The sequence below is a fragment of the Arachis duranensis genome, chromosome 2 (genome assembly GCF_000817695.3).
Source record: "Arachis duranensis cultivar V14167 chromosome 2, aradu.V14167.gnm2.J7QH, whole genome shotgun sequence".
NCBI classification, from domain to species: domain Eukaryota; kingdom Viridiplantae; phylum Streptophyta; class Magnoliopsida; order Fabales; family Fabaceae; genus Arachis; species Arachis duranensis.
The window spans coordinates 86,322,996-86,343,805 of record NC_029773.3 but is presented as its reverse complement, the minus strand read 5'-3'; the positions used below and the strand labels follow the sequence as shown (position 1 = coordinate 86,343,805).

Genomic DNA, 20,810 nt, shown 5'->3' with positions numbered 1-20,810 from the left:
GTACCAAAAATGCTTTACCCTATGGCATGCTTCTTACAAAAAATTTTCAATATTACAATGTTGATTTTGGGGCTGAAATTGCTAAAGATTGTAACTCATATATCAAAGGGGGTGGTGCAGTAAAGAAAACAGCTCCTAGGCGTCGCCAAGCTGATGACAGCACTGATGTTCCCTCTGTTGATGAGGATCCTCTGATTCCCCCTTCCACATCCACTACAATCAAGGTCATGACCCGCATTCTGAAGAATGTGCTTGAAGAATTTATCAATCTGACAGACCTTCTTCTCCACCATGGAGCTGAGCGCAAAAGGAATCAAGTTTTGGAGGAGAATGCTCTCAAAAAGACTAAGGGAAGGATTCGGATTCTGAGAGACTTTGTGGAGGACATTGAGGTTGGCCTCACAACTTCCGACAATGAGGGGGAGGACGATGGAACCTCTGATGAATCTAACTCTGATGCCTAGCTTCTTGTTATCTCATCTGCGATTATGACTTGCCTTTGTTTTGTTTTGGACTTGTTTATTTTTTGGATGACTGTAACAGACTTAAACTACTCGGTTACTTGAACTCTTTGCACCAGCCACTAACAAATTTTGTGCAGGTTTTTCCTTTCCTCCCTTGATGACAAAAGGGGGAGAAAAGAAAGGGAATGTTAGTTTGGCTTAGGGGATTAATTGTGATAGTTAAGAACAATGATACTTTATGCTGCTAAGTAACTTGTTAATTCCTGTGTATCATGTCTAGTGTAAATTGCTCTGTGTTACTATTACTGTGATATACTGCTTGGAAATTTTGGTCCTGGCTATTTGTTAAGATTTGTTCAGGTAAAGATAGAAACCATGATCAAGGAGGAATAATTCTGGTATTGAGGGGGAGCCACTCACAAACCGAATGCCATCAAAGGGAAGTGTTTTTAACTCTTTCAAATTAAGTCTTTAATTTCCCTAGTTTATCATGTTTGTCATCAAGGGGGAGATTGTTGAGCCTAGTTTGATTTTGGGTTATATTATGATGACAAACATTGCCTTGGGTTAAAAGCCCAATATTGTTTAATGTGTGCTTTATTGTGGCAGGCCCAAGTATACAAGCATTTGATACATCAACCCATCACAGCAAATAGAAAAGCAGCTCACATTGTTCCTTAAGTTAGTAACCAAGTCCACACCAATTCAGTCCAAGACAAGCTAGTGCCTCAGCATGGCAAAAGAGCCAAAGCTCATTGCACCGCTCAGCAATAATAAGAAAGGTATACATTTGGCAAAAGAAGAAAAGAAAGAAAAGGACATCTGTCAACATCAAGGACAGTTGGGGCTTTAGCAAAGCAACAAGACACAAGCACTCTCACATCTCCAAGGACAAACAGTAAAGCAAAAAATTTTAGTAATGGGAGAGCAAAACACAAACATGCACAAGCAGCAGAGGTAGTGGGTGAAGCTCCTCGTATGGCAGAGATCATGGAGCAGAATTGAAAAGAAGAACATGCCAAGGAAGAAAGAAACACCAAGGACAACAGAGGTAGTGGTGGAGCTCCTCGGACAGCAAGGAAAGTGGAGCAGGATGAAGAAAGGACTGCATGTCATCAAGGACCACTCCAACGGGCAGCAAGGAAAAGAAAAGAGGAAGATGCTACAATGAAGCCAAGCTGAAGATATAAAAGAAGCTTCATTTCATCTTCTGAAAAACAGGAGAGAGAGAGCACATACATTCAGAGCACCTTCTCTAACATAGAGCTGGAATCTATTTCTTCTACTCAAGCTTAATTCTTATTTTATGCTATGGCTGTCTTGTGTTATTTTCTGTTTTGAAAAAAGGCAAATATGTGAGGATCAAAAGCCAAGAGAGAAAAGGCAAGAGTGATGCAAAATAGCCACTGTTTTTCTAATGTAATATGGGTGATTGAACTAGGATTAGTTCCCCTTGCCAAGTTGGGTTAGCACTTGGTGAGAATTGAATCTGTGTAGATTCCCCTTCCAAGTTGGGATAGCACTTTGGGGGTAGCTAAGCTTTGGTGAAGAAAGCTTAGGGATAGATACTAGTTGGATTAGGAATCAATTCAATAGTATTGGTGTGTGTAATCTGAGAATTATAGTGAAAATTCCACCATGGTTTGTGGTGGAGACTGGATGTAGGATTCATGGCAATAAGAATCCGAACCAGGATACATGCTGGCCTCTTTCTTCCTTTCTCTGCACTTTTAATGTTCTGCGTATGAGACAATTCTAAATAATCTCCTGCAACGCGAGCAACAGCAACACAGAGTTTGAAACTTTAAGTTTTAAACTAACTTGATTCAACCCCCTTCTCAAGTTCCACTAGAACCATCACGCCTTATAAAATTTTGTAATTTCTTTTTTGTTATATGTAGAAATTAAACTTATACTTCTATTTTTGGGTCAGAAATATCTTGTAAACTTGAGTTCATTAATTTTCATATAATTAGAAGTAAAAATATCTAAGCAGCCATTGATGGTGACAACAATAACAACATCAGTCTCTTCCCTCAAAACAGAGATAACCTTATCAAAGCCATTATGGCATTATCCAAATTGGAGCCCCAAAGAGACACACATGTGCTTGGAACAACACTGCCATTGCTAAACCTCCATTCATGAACCAACAACTGAAACCAACTTTAAAGTTTTCATTTTCCATATACAAAGTTTTCCAACTCAAACCCACCAAAAACAGAACAGAACAAAAGTAAAGTATCTTCAAATTCTGAGTTCATTGATGCTTGTGTGTGCTTCTTCTTCTTCTTGTAGTCCTTCACATCAACCATGGTCCTCTTCCATTCCCACACTTCACTTGCTCCCAAAATGCACAACCTCACAACACGTGAAACAACTTCATGCACGAATCACAACAACGGGTCTCATAAAAAACACTTCTTTCACCACAAAGCTCGTTCTCACATTCATCTCTTCACCTCACGCGCCACTCGTGGAGTTTGCACGTTATGTGTTCTTCAAGCACCACGCAACACAGGACCAACATGGCGATGACCCTTTTCTCTGGAACGCTGTTATAAGGTCTTATTCCCATGGTGGGTGTGACCCAAGGGGTGCTTTGGTTGTGCTCTGTTTCATGCATGACAATGGGGTCAATTTGGACAAGTACTCGTTTTCACTTGCTCTCAAGGCTTGTTCCCAAGTAGGTTTGTTGAAGGAAGCAATGCAAATTTATGGGTTGTTGTCAAAAACGTATCTTTGTTCTGATGTGTTCTTGCAAAATTGCTTGGTTGGACTGTTTGTGAAGTGTGGCTGTGTTGAGCTTGCGCGCCAAGTGTTTGATAGAATGTCTGAACGAGACGCTGTTTCTTATAACTCCATGATTGATGGGTATGTGAAGTGTGGGGTGGTTGAAAAGGCACGTGAGTTGTTTGATGGAATGCTATTAGATGAGAGGAACCTGATTACTTGGAATTCAATGATTGGAGGATATGTAAGGTGTGAGGATGGGTTGGATATTGCTTGGAGTATGTTTGATGAAATGCCTGAGAAAGACTTGGTTTCATGGAACACTATGATTGGTGGGTGCGTGAAGCATGCGAAAATGGAGGATGCTCAAGCATTGTTTGATGAGATGCCTGAGAGAGATTCGGTCAGTTGGGTTACTATGATTGATGGTTATGCGAAATCGGGTAATGTTGCTGCTGCAAGGAGCTTGTTTGATGAGATGCCAAGTAAAGGTGTTATTTCTTGTAACTCCATGATGGCTGGCTATGTTCAGAACGGTTATTGCATTGAGGCTTTGAAGCTGTTTCATGATATGAGAAGGGCAACAAACATGTTACCTGATGATACCACTTTGTTAATTGTTCTTACAGCAATTGCACAGTTAGGGCAAGTTGAATTTGGTATTGCAATACACCGGTATGTAATAGACAACGGGCACTCTCTAATTGGTAAACTCGGCGTTGCGCTAATTGACATGTACTCAAAGTGTGGCAGCATAGAGGAAGCTATCTCAGTATTTGAGAACATTGAAAGAAAATGCGTAGATCACTGGAATGCTTTGATTGGTGGGTTTGCGATACATGGAATGGGCGAAATGGCATTCGAGTTTTTCATGGAGATGGAAAGGCTTTCTATTACACCCGACAGTATCACATTCATCGGATTGTTGAGTGCTTGTGGACATGCTGGCATGTTGAAGGAAGGACTAATATGTTTTGAGCTTATGCAGAAAGTGTATAATCTTGAACCTAGAGTGCAACACTATGGATGTATAGTTGACATGTTTAGCCGTGCAGGGAAAGTTGAACAAGCGAAGCAATTCATTGAGATGATGCCAATTGAACCAAATGATGTAATTTGGAAGACTTTGATCAGTGCTTGTCAAAATCATCAGAATTTCTCAATAGGTGAGCCTGTAGCTAAGCAATTGGTTCAGCTAAGTTCATGTACTCCAAGTTATGTGCTTTTATCTAATATTTATGCAAGTTTGGGCATGTGGGAAAATGTTAAAAGGGTTAGGACAGAGATGAAAGAAAAGAATTTGATAAAGGTTCCTGGTTGTAGTTGGATTGAACTAGAGGGATGTGTTCACCAGTTTTCTGTACATGATAGGACACACCATCAGGTTAGTGAGATTTATTCATTGTTACGTAGTATGTAAGTTTCTAATTTGGAGCTAGTTCAATTTGGATATTGAATGTATGCCTTAGAGGTAGTATATTTTAAAATGGATTTTCTTTCAATAATTTTATTCTATTACTAAAAAATTATATTCAAATGCACTAGCCAATATGCAAGAAATTACACACGAACTGAACACCAAAGCTAATTCAGTAATTCTACAAGGCTACAACTACAACCAGTATAAAGTATAAACTACGCAGTTTACATGGAAAGCTATAAATCTTAGCGGAGATTTACATATAGTTTGTCATTCCAATGAAGTTGATAGAATAATTTGATAAATTTGACTAAATTATAAAATAACGATTTTTAACTATTAATTTCACATAAAATTTTTGTAATAATATTTTTTGACTTTTAGTCTAAAACTAAAACGAGAGCGAAGCCAATTAAAACATGGGCTTACAAAATATAATTTGAGGCTAATAGACAGAAACAAAGCCCATGTTTAGAAGCCCGTTAAAGGCCCAATAATAACCCAGCCAGGTATCCCCTAGTAAGGATGACAACGGTAAGATAGGGATGCAGTTAAGTTGGTTTGGTCTAGTGGTTTGTTCATTAGTTCATTTTAGCAAGTGTCAGAGGTTCAAATTTCGCCTTATATATGCAGCAACTCATTGGCCCTTTTGGTTTCTATCGTGGGAAAATAATCAAAATATTGTCCCCTATCTCTATTTTTTGTGAGCTTTCATTCTCCTCGTTCTCTATTTTTCTATATTGATAATTTATATGAAAGTTCTAATTAAAAATAAAAAACATTGTATATAAATAGAGTATTATCCAAAATTACAAGTCCAAAAATATAAAATAACACACCATAATTATATTGCATAAGACAAAGTCTTAAAATATAATTTCTAATCTAAAAAAAATAATAATATAGATTGAAAAGTGGGACGGGCGCAGTGTTAATATTATAGAGAGAACGGAAGAGACTTTTGAAATTAGGATTAGATTTTTCAATATATATTATATATGAAATGACTAAAAAATTTATATTAGAAGTAAATTATTAAAGATATTTAAGTAAATTTATGGTGCCATTCAAGGCAATTTTGCCGTCCCTATGCCCTAACATGATTCTCAATATAACCGCGAATTTGTATTTATATTCTAATTTAATATAGCCCTTTTTTTTAAGCGTTCTCCTATTTTTAACGTCATTTTCAACCGTAATCCTATTTTTAAAACTAAATTCAACTACACTCCTATTTTGTGTGTTTTATATTTATACCTCATATTTATCCTTTAATATTGATATAATTTATTTTTGTATTTAAAAATATTATTTTTAATATTTTAATTTTAAAATATCATTTTCATATTATTTTTTCAAACACCATGATGTCTCTTCTTTAATAAAAGAAAGAAAAAAATAATTTGTTATTGAAATAATTTATTTAATCAAAAATCAATTAATAAAGTATCAATAAATAACAATTAAAATTGACTAACTAAACATATTTTTATTATTTTCAATATTTATAAATGATTTTTTTTTCACAAACCAATCACATGTTTTAAAATGTGAAAAAAATTGAAAAAAAAAGAAGTCAGGAAATAAAACCAGAAAACAAAAATAAAAATATTTTTATAAATTAATCAGCCTTTTTTTTACAATAAATTTTATAAATTATTTTTTTATGGTATATTTAGCCTATACTTTTAAGATACAAGATAGTAAATTTGTTTCTTACGCTTTTAGCCTAAAACCAAAACGAGAGTGAAGCCGATTAAAGCATGGGCTTAGGAATTATAATTTTAGGATAATAGACAGAAATGAAGCCCATATTTAAAAGCCCATGAAGGCCCAATAAATAACCCAGCGGGTATGCCCTAGCATGATCCTCAATATAATTCAGGGTTCTGTCTTCTCCATCTTCTTCTTCAGTTTGGCGCAGTCGCTGAGAGCACACACAGAGAGTAAAGAGTTCTCTTCCTTCCACCAGCCACCATGGGGCGTATGCACAGTCGCGGGTATGCTTCTTTCTCTTCTTCATTCTCGCGCCACAGATTCTCTTCAACCATTTTAATTTTTTATTTCTTAATGTTATTGTTTTTTGGACAAACTGAATTTTTTTGACGTGTTTGTTCGTTGATTGTGTATATCAGTAAGGGTATTTCCAGTTCAGCTCTTCCTTACAAGAGGACTCCACCCAGCTGGCTCAAGATCTCATCTCAGGATGTCAGAAATCTTAACCCTACCTTCTTGCATTTTCTGCCTTTCTTTTTTTTATTTTTTAGGGTTCTCTTTGTATGATGGAAAATTGTGATTTTTTTTAGCTTAGAGATTTATAATTGTTTGAGTTTTTATTTTTAGGCGTATGTTTTTGGTAATGTGAGGTTCGTTTGTTAGTATTTTAATTTGGTAACTGTGTATACTTGTCTACACATTATTCGTAGTTATATATGTATCCAGCCATTGTTGTTAAATTAGGCTTGGATTGAATATTTTGTTATGCAAAATAGAATTGGCTCCAGCATGTGTCAAATGCATTTAGTGTCAACTTTGGTGGTATACCCCTCAGGCTTAGTTTTGTGGATCATGAATTTTGAACTAATGATTCAAATTCTAATTTTTCTTTTAATATATGGATGTTTTAAATTTAGATATGATCCATGTTAGGGCTTTATGGCATTATTTGATCCATGTATTTGAACCTACAGTTGTACACGGCTTAGTTTTTTTGTTATGTTAATATTTAAAAATGCAGGTTTTAAGATTTGTGGCCAATTTTTTCTAATTCTTTGTTTTGGAATTTTCAGGTTGAGGAGAATATCTGCAAGTTTGCCAAGAAAGGTCTTACTCCATCACAAATTGGTGTTATTCTTCGTGATTCTCACGGAATTGCTCAGGTGAAGAGTGTCACCGGAAGCAAGATTTTGCGTATATTGAAGGCCCATGGTACGCTTTACCCATTGTTACTTGTTCGTATAAATTTGCTTTTTAAGTTGATATGTGAAATGTATTTACAATGTTTCTTGTGTTGTTTTTTTTTTCAATAGGTCTTGCTCCTGAAATACCTGAAGATCTATACCACTTGATCAAGAAGGCTGTCTCAATCAGGAAGCACTTGGAGAGGAATAGGAAGGACAAGGACTCTAAATTCAGGTTGATTTTGGTAGAGAGCAGGATCCACCGCCTTGCACGTTACTACAAGAAGACCAAGAAGCTTCCACCCGTATGGAAATAGTAAGTATCAAATATGCATTTTCTTTAAATCACAACGGTTTCTTAATGTGCCTGAACTTTTATTTTGATGATTATACACCGGGATGATGCATTTCATGAATACTTCTATTTTTTAAAATCCTTGTGGTTCCCTGAATTGGGTTTTGTGTGGTTCGTATTTTAATTGTGCTGTTTGTTCAACTTCTTGCTCTTATTTATTTTTTTATTCATTGTTAAATTGATGTTCATAAAACAATTGAATTCGGTGTATACATGTTGATAGGATTAGGTTGACAACATAATGGAACCATTCTTTGTGATCTTCTTCTGGATAAATATTTTGTTTATGAAAGTCCATGGGTTTTTGAATTATTTTGGATTAGTTAAAATGCACTATACTGCTTCTTGCTGTCATTTTGCTTCATGTGAATCACTATTATTCGTATGCAGAGGTTGAACAGAAGTCGTTTATAGCGACTTGTTCTCAATTCCACAGAATTTGGATCGGTGTTTTAATAATGAGATTGTGCTTATTTCTGAAGTGCTGGCACCTTAAAGATGCTATTACTTTAGGGCCTTTGGCTCATTTACGTTTCTTGTTTGTGTACATCGCAATGTTCCGACGTTCTAACACTGGTTATGTTATCTGCTTTTGCAGTGAATCAACAACCGCCAGCACCCTTGTGGCTTAGAGTGAGTTGTTCAGTGATAGTATCAGGTTCTACCTTCAATGTACTTTTTGATAAGCAGACCTAGTTCTTTGGTACCATATTATGTCTTGGAATTTTTGGAACACATGAAAATTTGTGATACAACTTTGTTCTCGTGGTAATAGTTTTGATGATGGATTTTGTTCTGATTAATATGCACTTCGCCTGCTTCATTCAGTTCCTTTTTAAATTGTGTTGAGTATTTTTATTTTGAAAATATGATTATAATCATCACCAAGAAAATGATTGTTGGTGATTCCCCCGGAAATGAATATAGAATTCTTTCCCTTCACTGACCCGACTCGTTCCCTTCTATGTTTCAATGGCTATGGAGTCATGTTAATTTGTCATTGGAGGAAGAACAATGTGTTTTGAACAATGTTTCCTTCTGCTGTGAAGGAATTTGAACTAAACAAGCATCGAATTTATGTGAATTCCTTCATTTCTCGGAAAAATTGATTGCTATAAACTTAATGAATAGCAGTTAAAGCCTTTATGGTCGTTTTTGAAGGGATTTTAGTTCAAAATAATGAGATTTATTAGATTGAACTATAATTTTTAAGATATAGTTAGTATTGATGAAAGCCACAACTACATTGAAATTCTATAGATTTTTTCTTTAAAGAAAAGTCCATCTGCAGTTACATAATCATTTTGTTTGGTAAACACGTAATTAATGTGAAAAGCTAACATTCATGTTATTATTATTTGGAACTAAAAGGTCATATCTTTTAAATTGCATGATTTGTTTTTACCTAAATCTGTATATATTTAGAGCAAAGTAAAAACAAAACATCGATCCAAACCAATGCGTTAAAACGTAAAAGTTACACCACGAAACTTTATCTTGCTACTAAAGAAGATTTAGACTGGCAATTTTTTTTTAATATATATCTTTTTCAATATTGTATCCATTACTCATATTTCCTTCACATGTTTATCTCACCCTAAAATATTGACATAGTTGTTGAAAAGAAATTTGAAAGAAAAATTCAGACTCAATTTCAGCCTTCCTAATTGGATGTCTTGGTCATGGCATGACATTGGACAATGTCATAAATGTATAAATACGAAAGTGATGTTATATCTAGTATTTTTTTTAGGTTAACAAGAGAGTGATGTTATTAAATTAAGCAGGATTGTCCTAATCCAAAAGATACGTAGACTGCACTTGTATTAATAGAAAATTATGACAATATATTAAACTGCTCTTGTAAAAAAAGTTTTTCAATTAGTACGCCACTTATATCTCCTTTTTCAAATGACAACATTATTATGGGTGAATTTGAAAAAAGAAATTAATATACGAACAAATTTGGCAAATTGCACCACATTAGGTTACCTTGCTGGTTGAAGAGTATATCGTCTCCCTACATGTTCTTATTGTACGATTGTTGAAGCCAAGGAAATTTCATAGTCAACTATTTCATCAAGAGAAGTCGTACTTGTATGATAGATACAAGAATTACTACTACATGATAATAATTGTTGTGGCAACATTTTAGCGTAACAAGTTATCTACTTCAAAAATCAAAACAGATACATCGGCTTGTGTCATCTAATTTGATGAAATCTCAATCCATGAATTGATGACTCAACATGTATAATCTGATTGAATTCAAAGGGACATAGCAATATAGCATGTGCTCTTTTCCACATGTGTAATCCTTCCACTCCACGTCTCCAACTAGTCTTCATCGACACGTCATCACCACTGGCAATATTTGTGGACCTCGGAGTTATTAACATGCTTGTGTGTATGTAATGTTTTACTTTGTGTATTTTCTTTTTTTTCCCCTTATATTAAATTGATTTTATTGAAAGAGTATTCAACATATTAGTAATTCTATTAGATTTTAAAATAGTGGGATAAAATTACATCGGTAATTCTAACATGACTTTTAGTTAATTAAGTTGAGTTGATTTAGTAGCTAATTTATTAGTTTATTTAAATAAGTATGTGATAGTCAAATAATTTGACTTTTAAAAAAATACTTTTCGTAAGAAATAAATGATATTTTCACTTTATAGAAGATATCAATTTAACAAAATATGCTCTAATATTTTGTTTGAAGGACTGCAAGATTTCCAACAAAAAAAATATCCATTTTAACTCGTGTTTTTTAACATTATGAGACTAATTAGCTTTTATGCTAATGATTTTTCTCCCGAACATGTTTATGTGATATGTTAATTACTAATATATCTTTTATTTAATTTTTTTAAGTAAAAATAATTTAAAAATCACTAATATTTATCATTTTTACACCATAAATTTAGCCAATATATTTAAAAAAGATGACAAAAAATATTAAAAAAAACCTAAACAACCCTAATAATTGCCCAAAACACGAGACTCCGACAAAAAAAATCTATCAATCCTAAATGACTCTTAATGGATAAATCAACAGTTCAACATGTAATATAAGTTAATTCTTTAATACAAAGAAAAAATATTGATAGCGGAGCTAATCTGTCTCACAGGAATAAAAATCAAAGACCAGAAAAAATATTTTTTTATTGAGGACCTCGTTGTCTTTCGAGACAATTGTCAAGGATCATTTTTTTTTCTATTTTTATAAATGACAAATAATTTATATATTTAATTTAATTTTGTTGCTGAAATATTTGAAAAAATATTTAAAAGTACATCATAAAAAATACAGAAAAAAATTGATCTCTAGGTCATGTTTCTACTTTTTTTTAATACTTTGTATTCACATAAAAAAATACTTAAAACTTAAAAAATATTCAATTAGAATAAAATTACTAAATAAAGAATAAAAAGATTTCCTTTTTTTTTATAAATATACTTGAAAAAAAATTATATCAAAATTTGATCACTAGAATTTTTTAAAGTATATCTCTCTATATATTTAATACATTTTGTCAAATTAAGATCGTTTTCAGAGGACGAAAATTTCATTTCTTTCTTTCTAATACCACTTTGACTTTATCAAAAACTTAATGATTTGAAGGCTAAAATAGTAATTTAGTCGTTTGAAAAAACAATACAATATATGTTTGTTCAAATTCCATTGGAGCTAGGAAGAATTTTAGAACACGGATGTATAACAGAAGGTGCATACAAATACAATTCAAGAAATCAAGAACAGGCACTGGTCACATATATCATTGTCCAAATTTCCACGTAGAAGCTATACTCTACCTAGCTATATTCTGACTTCTAAGGTTTGAAACATGTTCATTCAACAATGTAACACTTAAAATATAACATATAATTACATAGATTTGGACTCATATATTATTATATTACATATTACACATAAGATGGTGATTCACACACCCTGATCACTATAGTTGCAGAAACCATGGTTATACCCACTTCCTTTTTTATATCAGTTCTTCTTCTCTTTGCCATAAATCCCATAACTGAAGCTGGAACTCACAGAAAAGTAGTAGTATCCAAATTGTCACACTTAGATGAAGAAGCAAATGCTTTGATTTTGAGTGGTTGGTGGAGTAACCAACACAATATTTCAAACCGTTGCAGCTGGCCTGGTATTCACTGCAACAATGCTGGAAGCATCACAGAGATTACTTCTCCTCCAAGGAAGAATTATGACAGCTCTCTCGCGAAACAGGGCCGGTCGACAGGCATCGATTTTTCTGTCTTTTTGAATCTTGTCCACCTTGATCTCAGTGAAATGGGGTTGTATGGATTCCCAAAGGGGCTAAGTAGTCTCAACAAGCTGAAGTTTCTGAACCTATCTCATAACAAGCTTAAAGATGAACCAGGTTCTCCTTCTTCATTGGCAAATCTAACTCAACTTCTTGTGCTTGATATTTCTTACAATTTCATTGGTGGTCAAATTCCTAATGAATTCAGCATGCTAGAGAGGCTTGTCACATTGGATTTGAGTTCAAACTTGTTCAGTGGAACCATTCCTTTAATCTTCAGTCATATGTCCAATCTCATCTACATGAATCTTTCTAGCAATCAACTAACTGGTGACCTTACTGCTACAACATATGCAAATCTCACCAAGTTAGAGAATCTTGACCTTTCCCAAAACGGATTTAGTGGTCTCATCCCTCAAGAAATAGGGAATTTAACAAATTTGTTAACCTTAGACCTTAGTTTAAACAACTTGGTTGGTCCAATACCTCACCAAATAGGGTACTTGAACCGTTTGACAAGTCTCCACCTTAATTCAAATTCCATTAATGGTTCTATACCTTCAAGTTTAGGACTTTTAACCCAGTTGGAAGTGTTGACTATCAAAAACAATGAAGTAGGTGGATCTATCCCCAGTGAATTAGAGAACTTGGTTCATCTTAAAGTTTTAGATCTTTCATATAATGAAATCTTGGGTGTCATACCAAAATGGATATCTAACCTGACACAATTAGATGATATAAGACTTTCAGGGAATCAAATTTGTGGTTATATCCCATCTACTATACTTGTTCATATCAGTCATGTGGATCTCAGCACAAACAAGTTAATTGGAAGCATTCCCTTTCAGATTGGTAATCTTTCATATCTAGATGTTAGCTACAACAACCTTGCTGGTCCAATTCCTGAGCAAATAGGGTACTCGAACCGGTTGACGTTTCTCCACCTTGATTCAAATTGTTTCACTGGTTCTATACCTTCAAGTATAGGACTTCTAACAGAAATGATAATGCTCACTATGGGACACAACAAGATAAATGGTAGTATCCCCATAGAAATAGACCATTTGTTGCATTTAGGAGCTTTGGATCTTAGTACGAATAGACTTTCTGGTGTTATCCCATCTGGTCTCTTTGTTCACCTTACATTTGTAGATCTCAGCACTAACAATTTGAGTGGAAGCATTCCTTCTCTAATTGGCAAAAGTGTTAATCATTTAGACCTTAGTTACAACAATCTCAGTGGCAACATACCTGAGGGGATAGATTCTGTGCAATTCTACAATTTAGAGTGCAATCCTTTTCTCAATGGAGATTACCACAATTGCCAATCAGAAAACCTTAATAATGGTCATGATAAAAGTTTAAGTACTTTGGGTTTGGTTTTGATAATTGTGGCCAGTATTCTTGTTTCTTTTGGCTCCATAGGGATTGGAATTTGTGTTCTATTTGCCAGGCATCGCAGTCGCAGACTAAAAAGCAAGGCAGCAAAGCATGGAGACTTGTTCTCAATTTGGGAATATGATGGCAAAATTGCATTTGAGGACATTGTTGAAGCTACAGAGGACTTTGATATCAGATATTGCATTGGAACTGGTGCTTATGGTAGTGTCTACAAAGCAGAACTTCCGAGTGGCAAAACCATTGCATTGAAAAAGCTTCACAAAACAGAATCAGAAAATCCATCTTTTTACAAGAGCTTTTGCAAGGAGGTTGAGGTCTTGACAGAGATTCGCCACCGGAACATCATTAGGCTTTATGGCTATTGCTTGCATAACAGATGCATGTTTTTGGTGTATGAATACTTGGAAAGAGGAAGCTTGTTCTGTAACTTGGCCAATGAGATAGAAGCTCAAGAGTTGAATTGGAGCAAGAGGGTGAACATCATTAAAGGGACATCATATGCTCTTGCTTATATGCATCATCATTGTACTCCTCCTATTGTTCATCGTGACATTACCACCAGTAATATACTGCTGAATTCAGAGTTGGATGCTTGTGTATCAGATTTCGGCACAGCGAGACTTCTTGATACTGATTCATCTAACCTAACTATTCTAGTTGGTACTTATGGATATGTTGCTCCAGGTAAATTTAAATTGTAATTCTCTTCATATAGCTTCTAAAAATGGTAAAATTTGATGTTATTTGCATACTAACCTATGTAATATTTGGTTGCATTATGTAGAATTGGCTTACACCATAAATGTGACTACAAAATGTGATGTATATAGTTTTGGAGTGGTAGCTTTAGAAACAATGATGGGGCATCATCCAGGAGAATTCATTTCCCGTCTGTCAAAGCCATCTACTCAGAACTTAATGGTGAAAGATGTATTGGATTCAAGGATTCCTCTCCCAATTCTTGAGAAAGATTTGCAAGATGTTGTGCTTGTTATGACACTAGCATTGGCATGCCTCTCTTCTGATCCAAAATCTAGACCATCAATGGAGGATGTGGCTAATGATTTTTTGGCTTCTAATTCACCAATACATTTCTCTTTCTCTGATGTTTCAATCTACCAATTGATGAATCAAGAAATATATGTCATAGGTAAAAATTAGGACAACTGTGATTGTACTCTCTTATGCATGTCATCATATTTCTGTAAAGTAGTAATGCATTTATTAGCCCTTTTGGTCCTAAAAGTCAAAATTGTGCATATAGGGCTTTCCCTCTCACTCTCAAACTCACAGTCCAATTTAATTGATAATTTTGTCCTGAATTGCATTTCAATTTTTATTGACAGCTAAGAGTTATAAAAATCAGTTATGTTAGTTATTACAGTTAGGCTATCCATGTATATATGGCAGTTGTGTAACTAAGAATAAACAAGAATCTCATAATTCAATACTCATTCATTCTGATTCCTCAATACTCTTCTTTCTTTCTTTCTTTCTTTCTTCCCTGCATCATGGCATTGATACTCTCTGGGTCATCAGCCACAACCAAACCTGAGCTTGTTCCCCTTACCGAAAAACTTGATGATGATAACTTCATCACTTGGAAGCACCTTGCATGGCTCACTATTCAGATTTTGGGCATGGAACATCATCTAGATGCATCCAAAACTCCAAAAGCTCCACAAGAATCTGCAGCCTATGAAGAGTGGCGGCAGAATGATCTTGCACTAACCACATGGCTTCGGGCTTCCATGTCCACTACCTTCAAGAACAAGGTAGTTCACTGAACTAATTTTTCTGATGCTTGGTTCACCATTATCAATTACTTCTCCGTCACGTCAAAGACTAGGATTTGGAGACTCAAATCACAGCTCAAGTACATCAAGAAAACTGGTTCCATTGCGGATTATCTTGCTCGAATTCGTAAGTTAGCTGATTCCCTTCTTGCAGTTGGATATCAAGTACAAGATGAGGATCACATCCAAGTTATCTTAGATGGATTAACTGTGGAATATAGGAACTGCATCACTGTTGTGATGTCAAGGATGGAAACCTTCTCAGTAAGTGAGGCAGAGGCATGAAGGCATGCTAGAGCGGTTTAAGAATCAAGCTAAGGATGGTGGTGCTAGGAGAGGACACAGAGGCCGGTTTCAAAGAGGAGGACGATCTTCTTGGAATAATTCGAGGACTCTTTGCCAAATTTGTGGTGGAAATGGTCATGTGGCTTTGACCAACAATATCAACCTGGTTGGGGATCTTCCTCAGCATCACCTCAAATTTCTTGGTATCCTGATTCGGGTGCTAGCCACCATGTTACCACTGATCCCAATAATTTCCTCTCTTCCTCACAAGGAACTCATGATCCTGATCATCTATTGATCATGTATATGTAGGTAATGGCACAGGTATCCCTATTAAAAACCATGGCTTTTCTATTTTGATTGATAAAAGAATAATGATAGCTTTAAACTGCTTAATTTGCTGCATGTTCATCAAATAGCAGGGACAATAATGTCTTTTTTGAATTTTGGCCTAAACAATGTCTTGTTCGTGATCAGGTTTCTCAAAAACTCCTTCTCCAGGGCACCACTGGGGGAGGAATTTATGCTTTTGATCACCTAGTTGTCCCTAAGAGTGTTCTCTTGCTAAGAAAATACTCTTACGTGTTTGTCTTGTGCATTGAATTCTGCTCCTTGTAATAATTGTACTCTTACTCATGCAGATACCTCACCTATTAGGTGTTCTGATTCTCATATTGCAAAGCCAGTTACTTGTAAATTTGTAATGCTTCAAATCTTTCTATGAATTAATAGGTTGCCCACTGCTACTCTTGAGTTTTTATCACCATTTGAAAAACTATTTCAGAAGAAGCCAGATTATTCAATGCTAAAAATATTTGATTTGTGCTTGCTTTCCTTTTCTAAGACCATACAATAAACAAAATTGGACTATAAATCTGAAAAATATATATATTTGTCAAGATATGTGATCTTTGATGAGAATATCTTCCCTTATTCAGATTTATTTCTCTCTACTACTCATTCTGTTATGACCTTGCCAATTGTTCCTGAACAATTGACTACTAATCTCTGAACCAGCTTCATCACACTCACCAATCACAGAACTTCCTAGTGATTGTCCTTCTCATTCTTTAACAGCACTTGACTAGGCTCAAACTCAGATAACTATTAGTGTATTGAGATTTGCTTACCTCCTATTCCTCATACAACTTCTAATTCACACTCTATTATCACAACATCAGAATCAGGAAACCAAAAACCAAGAACCTTTACTGTTTCTATTACCTGGGAGAGGTACTTTTCAACTAAGGTAATTAGCCATAGTTTAAAGAAATTTAACATTCAGTTATAATTTACAAGAAGCCTTAGACCAAGAAGCCCATGCTATGCTTTCAATTAGTGAACTGTGGAGTAACCAACATAATAACGTCTCAAACCTATCTTACAACAGTTTTGAAGGGATCTTTCTTGTAATAATATTTGAAATGATTCATCTGAAATAATTGGATCTTTCTCGTAATAAGATTTTTGGTAATATACCAGAAGGGATCTCTGCTTTAACTGATATAAGACTTCAAAGGAATCAAATTAGTGGTCCCAAATTGGCAACACTCTTTTGTTTCTAGACCTTAGGTACAATATCTCGATGGCAAAATACCCAAAGGGCGAAACACACTAAAGTTTAGATTGTAATCTCTTTCTTGATGGAGATTATGACTGTCCTGAATCTCAAGAAATTATCATTTAAGTTTGTTGAGTTTGAAGAACTAAAACATTGTTAAGATGACACTAAATATTATTGGATTATTATCCAATTGCTTGTGTGATTAGTTTTGTTTAGTGTGAAGGAAATTAATTAAATTATACTGGTCTAAGAAACATTCATATCCAAATTCATTCTTTCACTTAGTTGCTAACTAGATAACTCAATTTCATTTCATTTGAACCACATCAAAATCAAATCACACACCATCCAACCAAAACTCTCTGTTCTCTCTCTCTCTCTCTCTCTTTTTACTTTCACATCACATCAAGTGAACTCTATGAAATAAGAAGAATGGAAAAGGAAATCCTGAAGTTAGGGCAAATTGAAGAACAAAAAAGAGGTTTTCATTTTTAGGCAACGAAGAGAAGGTTAAAGAAGCTAGGACAAAAGGCAAAATAAGATCAGAAGGCCAAATTACAAAAAGCATTTCCACATTTGTGATTCATCAAAGAAGTGTTGAAGAAATCATCTACGTTACAAGCACCGATTTGAAAAATAAAAAAAGGTAAATATAAAGATACTCTGCTGTGATGGTGAACAAGCTTGGAGGAAAGATTTTGATGGAGAACACTGTTGGTTCCAACACAGTAGCTTACACACTGAGACAATCCAACAGACCTCCATTTTTTAATGGAAAATATTACAATTACTGGAAAGAAAGAATGAAGTTTTTTGTTCAGTCAGTGGATTACAACCTCTGGAAGATAATCATCAATGGTCCTCAAATTCCTACCAAAACTGGCGGTGACGGTGTTGTCACTCCCAAAACTGAAGCAGAATGGAATGAAGATGACAAGAAAAAAGTGGAGCTCAATGCTAAGGCGGTCAATATGCTATACTGTGCAATCAACTTGGAAGAATATCAAAAGATTTCAAGATGCAAAACAGCAAAAGAAATCTGGGATAAGCTTCAAGTTATACATGAGGGCACTACACAAGTAAAGGAAATGAGGATTGACATGTTGAGGAAAGAATATGAGATGTTCTCTATGAAGGAAAAAGAATCAATTGATGACATGTTTGAGAGATTCTCTATCATCATTAATAGCTTGGATGCTATGGAGATTACTCATTCCGAAGAAATGCTGGTGAGGAAGGTCCTAAGAAGTTTAACAAAAGAGTGGAAAACTAAGGTTACTGTTATCTCTAAAAGCAGTAACTTAAGTCAAATGACCTATGATGAGTTGAGAGAAAAATTACTAGCATATGAAATCATTCACATAAAGAATGATACAAAAAAGAAAGTAGTGAATCTTAAATCTTATACTGAATCATTGGATGATGAATCCAGTGACTGTTTATCAGATGACGACTTTGTGGTTTTTGTTAGGGAACTCAGAAAGATGATGAGACTCAAAGAAAGAAGCAAAGGAGGTAACTCAAAGGAATCAAAAAAGGACAAGGTCATTTGTCGCAACTGCAGAGAAGTTGAACACTACAAATATGACTGTCCAAAGCTGAAGAAAGAAGATAAGTCACGGAAGGACAAGAAGAAGGGACTTAAGCCTATTGCTTCTTTTGATATGAGGAACGACAGGGATAGAACAAGAGGCTGTGACGGTGGTGGCAGCTTCGGGAAGGATAAAATTGATGCTCTTAGTAGGCTCCTGTAAGCACTACTTCGCTCTGTTCTCATTGTTTTCTCTCAATTTTTGTTTTTGTGGGACAGTTCTTGATTTCTTGTAATTTTAGTCAATCAAAACAGGTTTCTTAGAAAATTTAATGTACTTTATCTTTCTAATAGAATGAACTATTTTATAAAGTATCTTGTATAAACAACTGCTTATAGGAAAATAGTATGCATGATTTTTGTAATGTACTGATATTGTATATCACCCTTTTTCTTTCAAGGACAAAGTCAGTGATTTTTTTATGTTTCTCTGATAATACCTGCAGGACGAGGATTTTGCGTCATATGGCATCTGAATTGAACTTAGATATGCGAAGTGATGGTTATGTCAAAGTTAATGATCTGCTAAAGTTGAATATGAAGACATTTGCTAATATTCCATTAAGATCCCACAATATTGATGATGTTAGAGAGGTCAGTTTATTCGTGTATTTTTTGTTTCCTTGTTTGTTATGTGTTATCATTGCCATTTCTATTGTAACTTAGATCATTGTGTTGCATTTCTGAGAAGCATTTGGCTTGGGGAAAATAGCAAAACAGAAAATAGACACATTATAGATGGTATTGTATTGGGTCTATTGGCATTTTCATCTTGTAATTCGATTTAGCCTTCTATTCCTGTTATCCTGTATCAGCTTTATAGAGTTTCCCTTTCTATATCTTTTGTTGCAGAGTGATACTAGTTTGATCTTGTAAAAGCAGTCACAATATGATTTGAGAATTTCTTGATCCATCCCTTTGCAACTAACACTATTATAAATCAATAGTTGAATGAATTGGATAAGATTGACATGCTGATTGTAGCTGGTCATGTCTAGCCCACTCTTTCTGTATTTACTGCCACATAATATCTGTGGCTTATCTTTTTTTATGAACTGTTATTGTATCCATAACCTCTTTTATCCGTAAACTCTATTTATGTGCTATTTATTTGCTTTTGTTTAGTCACTGAAGTAATGATTTTGATGTCTTCCATTTTCATATGTATTAAGTATTAACTGCAGACCTTTTATTCTAAATGATCTCATGTTTATTGTCAGGCTGTTCGAAAGGATAATAAGCAGCGCTTCAGCCTTATAGAAGAAAATGGGAAGCTACTTATTCGAGCTAACCAAGGCCATACAATATCGGTAAACTATTCTGTTTTAGTTGAATGTTGAAACGTGTAAATTGCTTTTGAAGCACTTGCTTGGACCATGTTACTCATTTCTTGAGGATATCTTTTCTATTGAATAACTACATCAACCATCCTCTTTAGTTTTAGTTATTCCCTTGTATGCAACTATTTCTAGTTAAGTTTGATTTACTTAGCTTTTTCGTCCTTGATTTCTTACATAGTTTTCTATATTGATTCCCAGGTATGAGGTGAGATGTAAATGTTCTGATCTTTTTAGATGTTAGAAAAGCATTGGAGGGTATGATGATATTCCAAACACAATTCTTGAAATGTTGAACTTCTCAGTTGTTTGTTGATGATTAGTAACTAAGATATACTCTTTTTACAATCTTATTGCAGAAGGTATGAAACTGTCATTGTTTCTTCAGCATAGGTGTTTTATACACTTGTTAAATTTAAAACAAAATGGTTAACTGTAACTCATCCTATGAATTGTTAATGAAGTTTTTCTGAAGTTTCAAGTTTTTTGCATGTTCTATATATTAGACCAAGAAAAATGTCTAATGTTGAAGTCAGGTAGGTCGATGATCCATAAACTTTTTATTTGAAAGCCCTACATGATATTGATTACCATTAAGATTTAGTCATTTGAGTGAGCAAACTGCATAATTTGAAAGGCAATGCTACAAGTGATAAAAATATAATACAAGGC

General features: G+C 34.5%; 4 protein-coding genes across 5 annotated transcripts; all 4 read left to right on the top strand.

Moving 5' to 3' along the window:
• Positions 1-2,492: 2,492 nt before the first annotated feature.
• On the top strand, positions 2,493-4,682 carry LOC107475524 (pentatricopeptide repeat-containing protein At2g45350, chloroplastic). The gene has a single exon (XM_016095176.3). The coding sequence runs from the start codon at positions 2,731-2,733 to the stop codon at positions 4,615-4,617; it is 1,887 nt and encodes a 628-aa protein (XP_015950662.1). The 5' UTR covers positions 2,493-2,730; the 3' UTR covers positions 4,618-4,682.
• A 1,792-nt stretch (positions 4,683-6,474) lies between these two features.
• On the top strand, positions 6,475-8,675 carry LOC107475523 (40S ribosomal protein S13). Its single transcript, XM_016095175.3, has 5 exons — positions 6,475-6,617; positions 6,753-6,825; positions 7,407-7,545; positions 7,647-7,833; positions 8,471-8,675. Exons 1-5 carry the CDS (start codon positions 6,595-6,597, stop codon positions 8,502-8,504), a joined length of 456 nt encoding a protein of 151 aa, XP_015950661.1. The 5' UTR covers positions 6,475-6,594; the 3' UTR covers positions 8,505-8,675.
• Positions 8,676-11,854: 3,179 nt separating this feature from the next.
• LOC107475518 (probable leucine-rich repeat receptor-like protein kinase At1g35710) lies at positions 11,855-14,945 on the top strand. The gene is made up of 2 exons (XM_021135811.2): positions 11,855-14,249; positions 14,350-14,945. The coding sequence occupies exons 1-2, from the start codon at positions 11,855-11,857 to the stop codon at positions 14,724-14,726; spliced, it is 2,772 nt and encodes a 923-aa protein (XP_020991470.1). The 3' UTR covers positions 14,727-14,945.
• A 2,572-nt stretch (positions 14,946-17,517) lies between these two features.
• LOC107475521 (uncharacterized) lies at positions 17,518-20,577 on the top strand. Of its 2 annotated transcripts, XM_016095172.3 has the most exons (4): positions 17,518-18,960; positions 19,248-19,395; positions 20,022-20,111; positions 20,340-20,577. In XM_016095172.3, exons 1-4 carry the CDS (start codon positions 17,882-17,884, stop codon positions 20,343-20,345), a joined length of 1,323 nt encoding a protein of 440 aa, XP_015950658.1. In that variant the 5' UTR covers positions 17,518-17,881; the 3' UTR covers positions 20,346-20,577. The 2 variants fall into 2 exon arrangements, with proteins under 2 accessions (XP_015950658.1, XP_052113435.1); XM_052257475.1 differs by lacking the exon at positions 20,340-20,577 and having other exon boundaries at positions 20,022-20,333.
• The last annotated feature ends 233 nt before the right edge of the window (positions 20,578-20,810 follow it).

Bases quoted from the DNA above. Each gene is read 5' to 3' on its own strand.
- LOC107475524 (XM_016095176.3), top strand. From the start codon at position 2,731: ATGCTTGTGTGTGCTTCTTCTTCTTCTTGTAGTCCTTCACATCAACCA.
- LOC107475523 (XM_016095175.3), top strand. From the start codon at position 6,595: ATGGGGCGTATGCACAGTCGCGG. The intron at 6,618-6,752 runs GTATGCTTCTTT...TGTGTATATCAG, and splicing joins GGGCGTATGCACAGTCGCGG to TAAGGGTATTTCCAGTTCAG. The intron at 7,834-8,470 runs GTAAGTATCAAA...CTGCTTTTGCAG, and splicing joins CTTCCACCCGTATGGAAATA to TGAATCAACAACCGCCAGCA.
- LOC107475518 (XM_021135811.2), top strand. From the start codon at position 11,855: ATGGTTATACCCACTTCCTTTTTTATATCAGTTCTTCTTCTCTTTGCC. The intron at 14,250-14,349 runs GTAAATTTAAAT...TGCATTATGTAG, and splicing joins TTATGGATATGTTGCTCCAG to AATTGGCTTACACCATAAAT.
- LOC107475521 (XM_052257475.1), top strand. From the start codon at position 17,882: ATGGTGAACAAGCTTGGAGGAAAGATTTTGATGGAGAACACTGTTGGT. The intron at 18,961-19,247 runs GTAAGCACTACT...TAATACCTGCAG, and splicing joins GATGCTCTTAGTAGGCTCCT to GACGAGGATTTTGCGTCATA. The intron at 19,396-20,021 runs GTCAGTTTATTC...GTTTATTGTCAG, and splicing joins ATATTGATGATGTTAGAGAG to GCTGTTCGAAAGGATAATAA.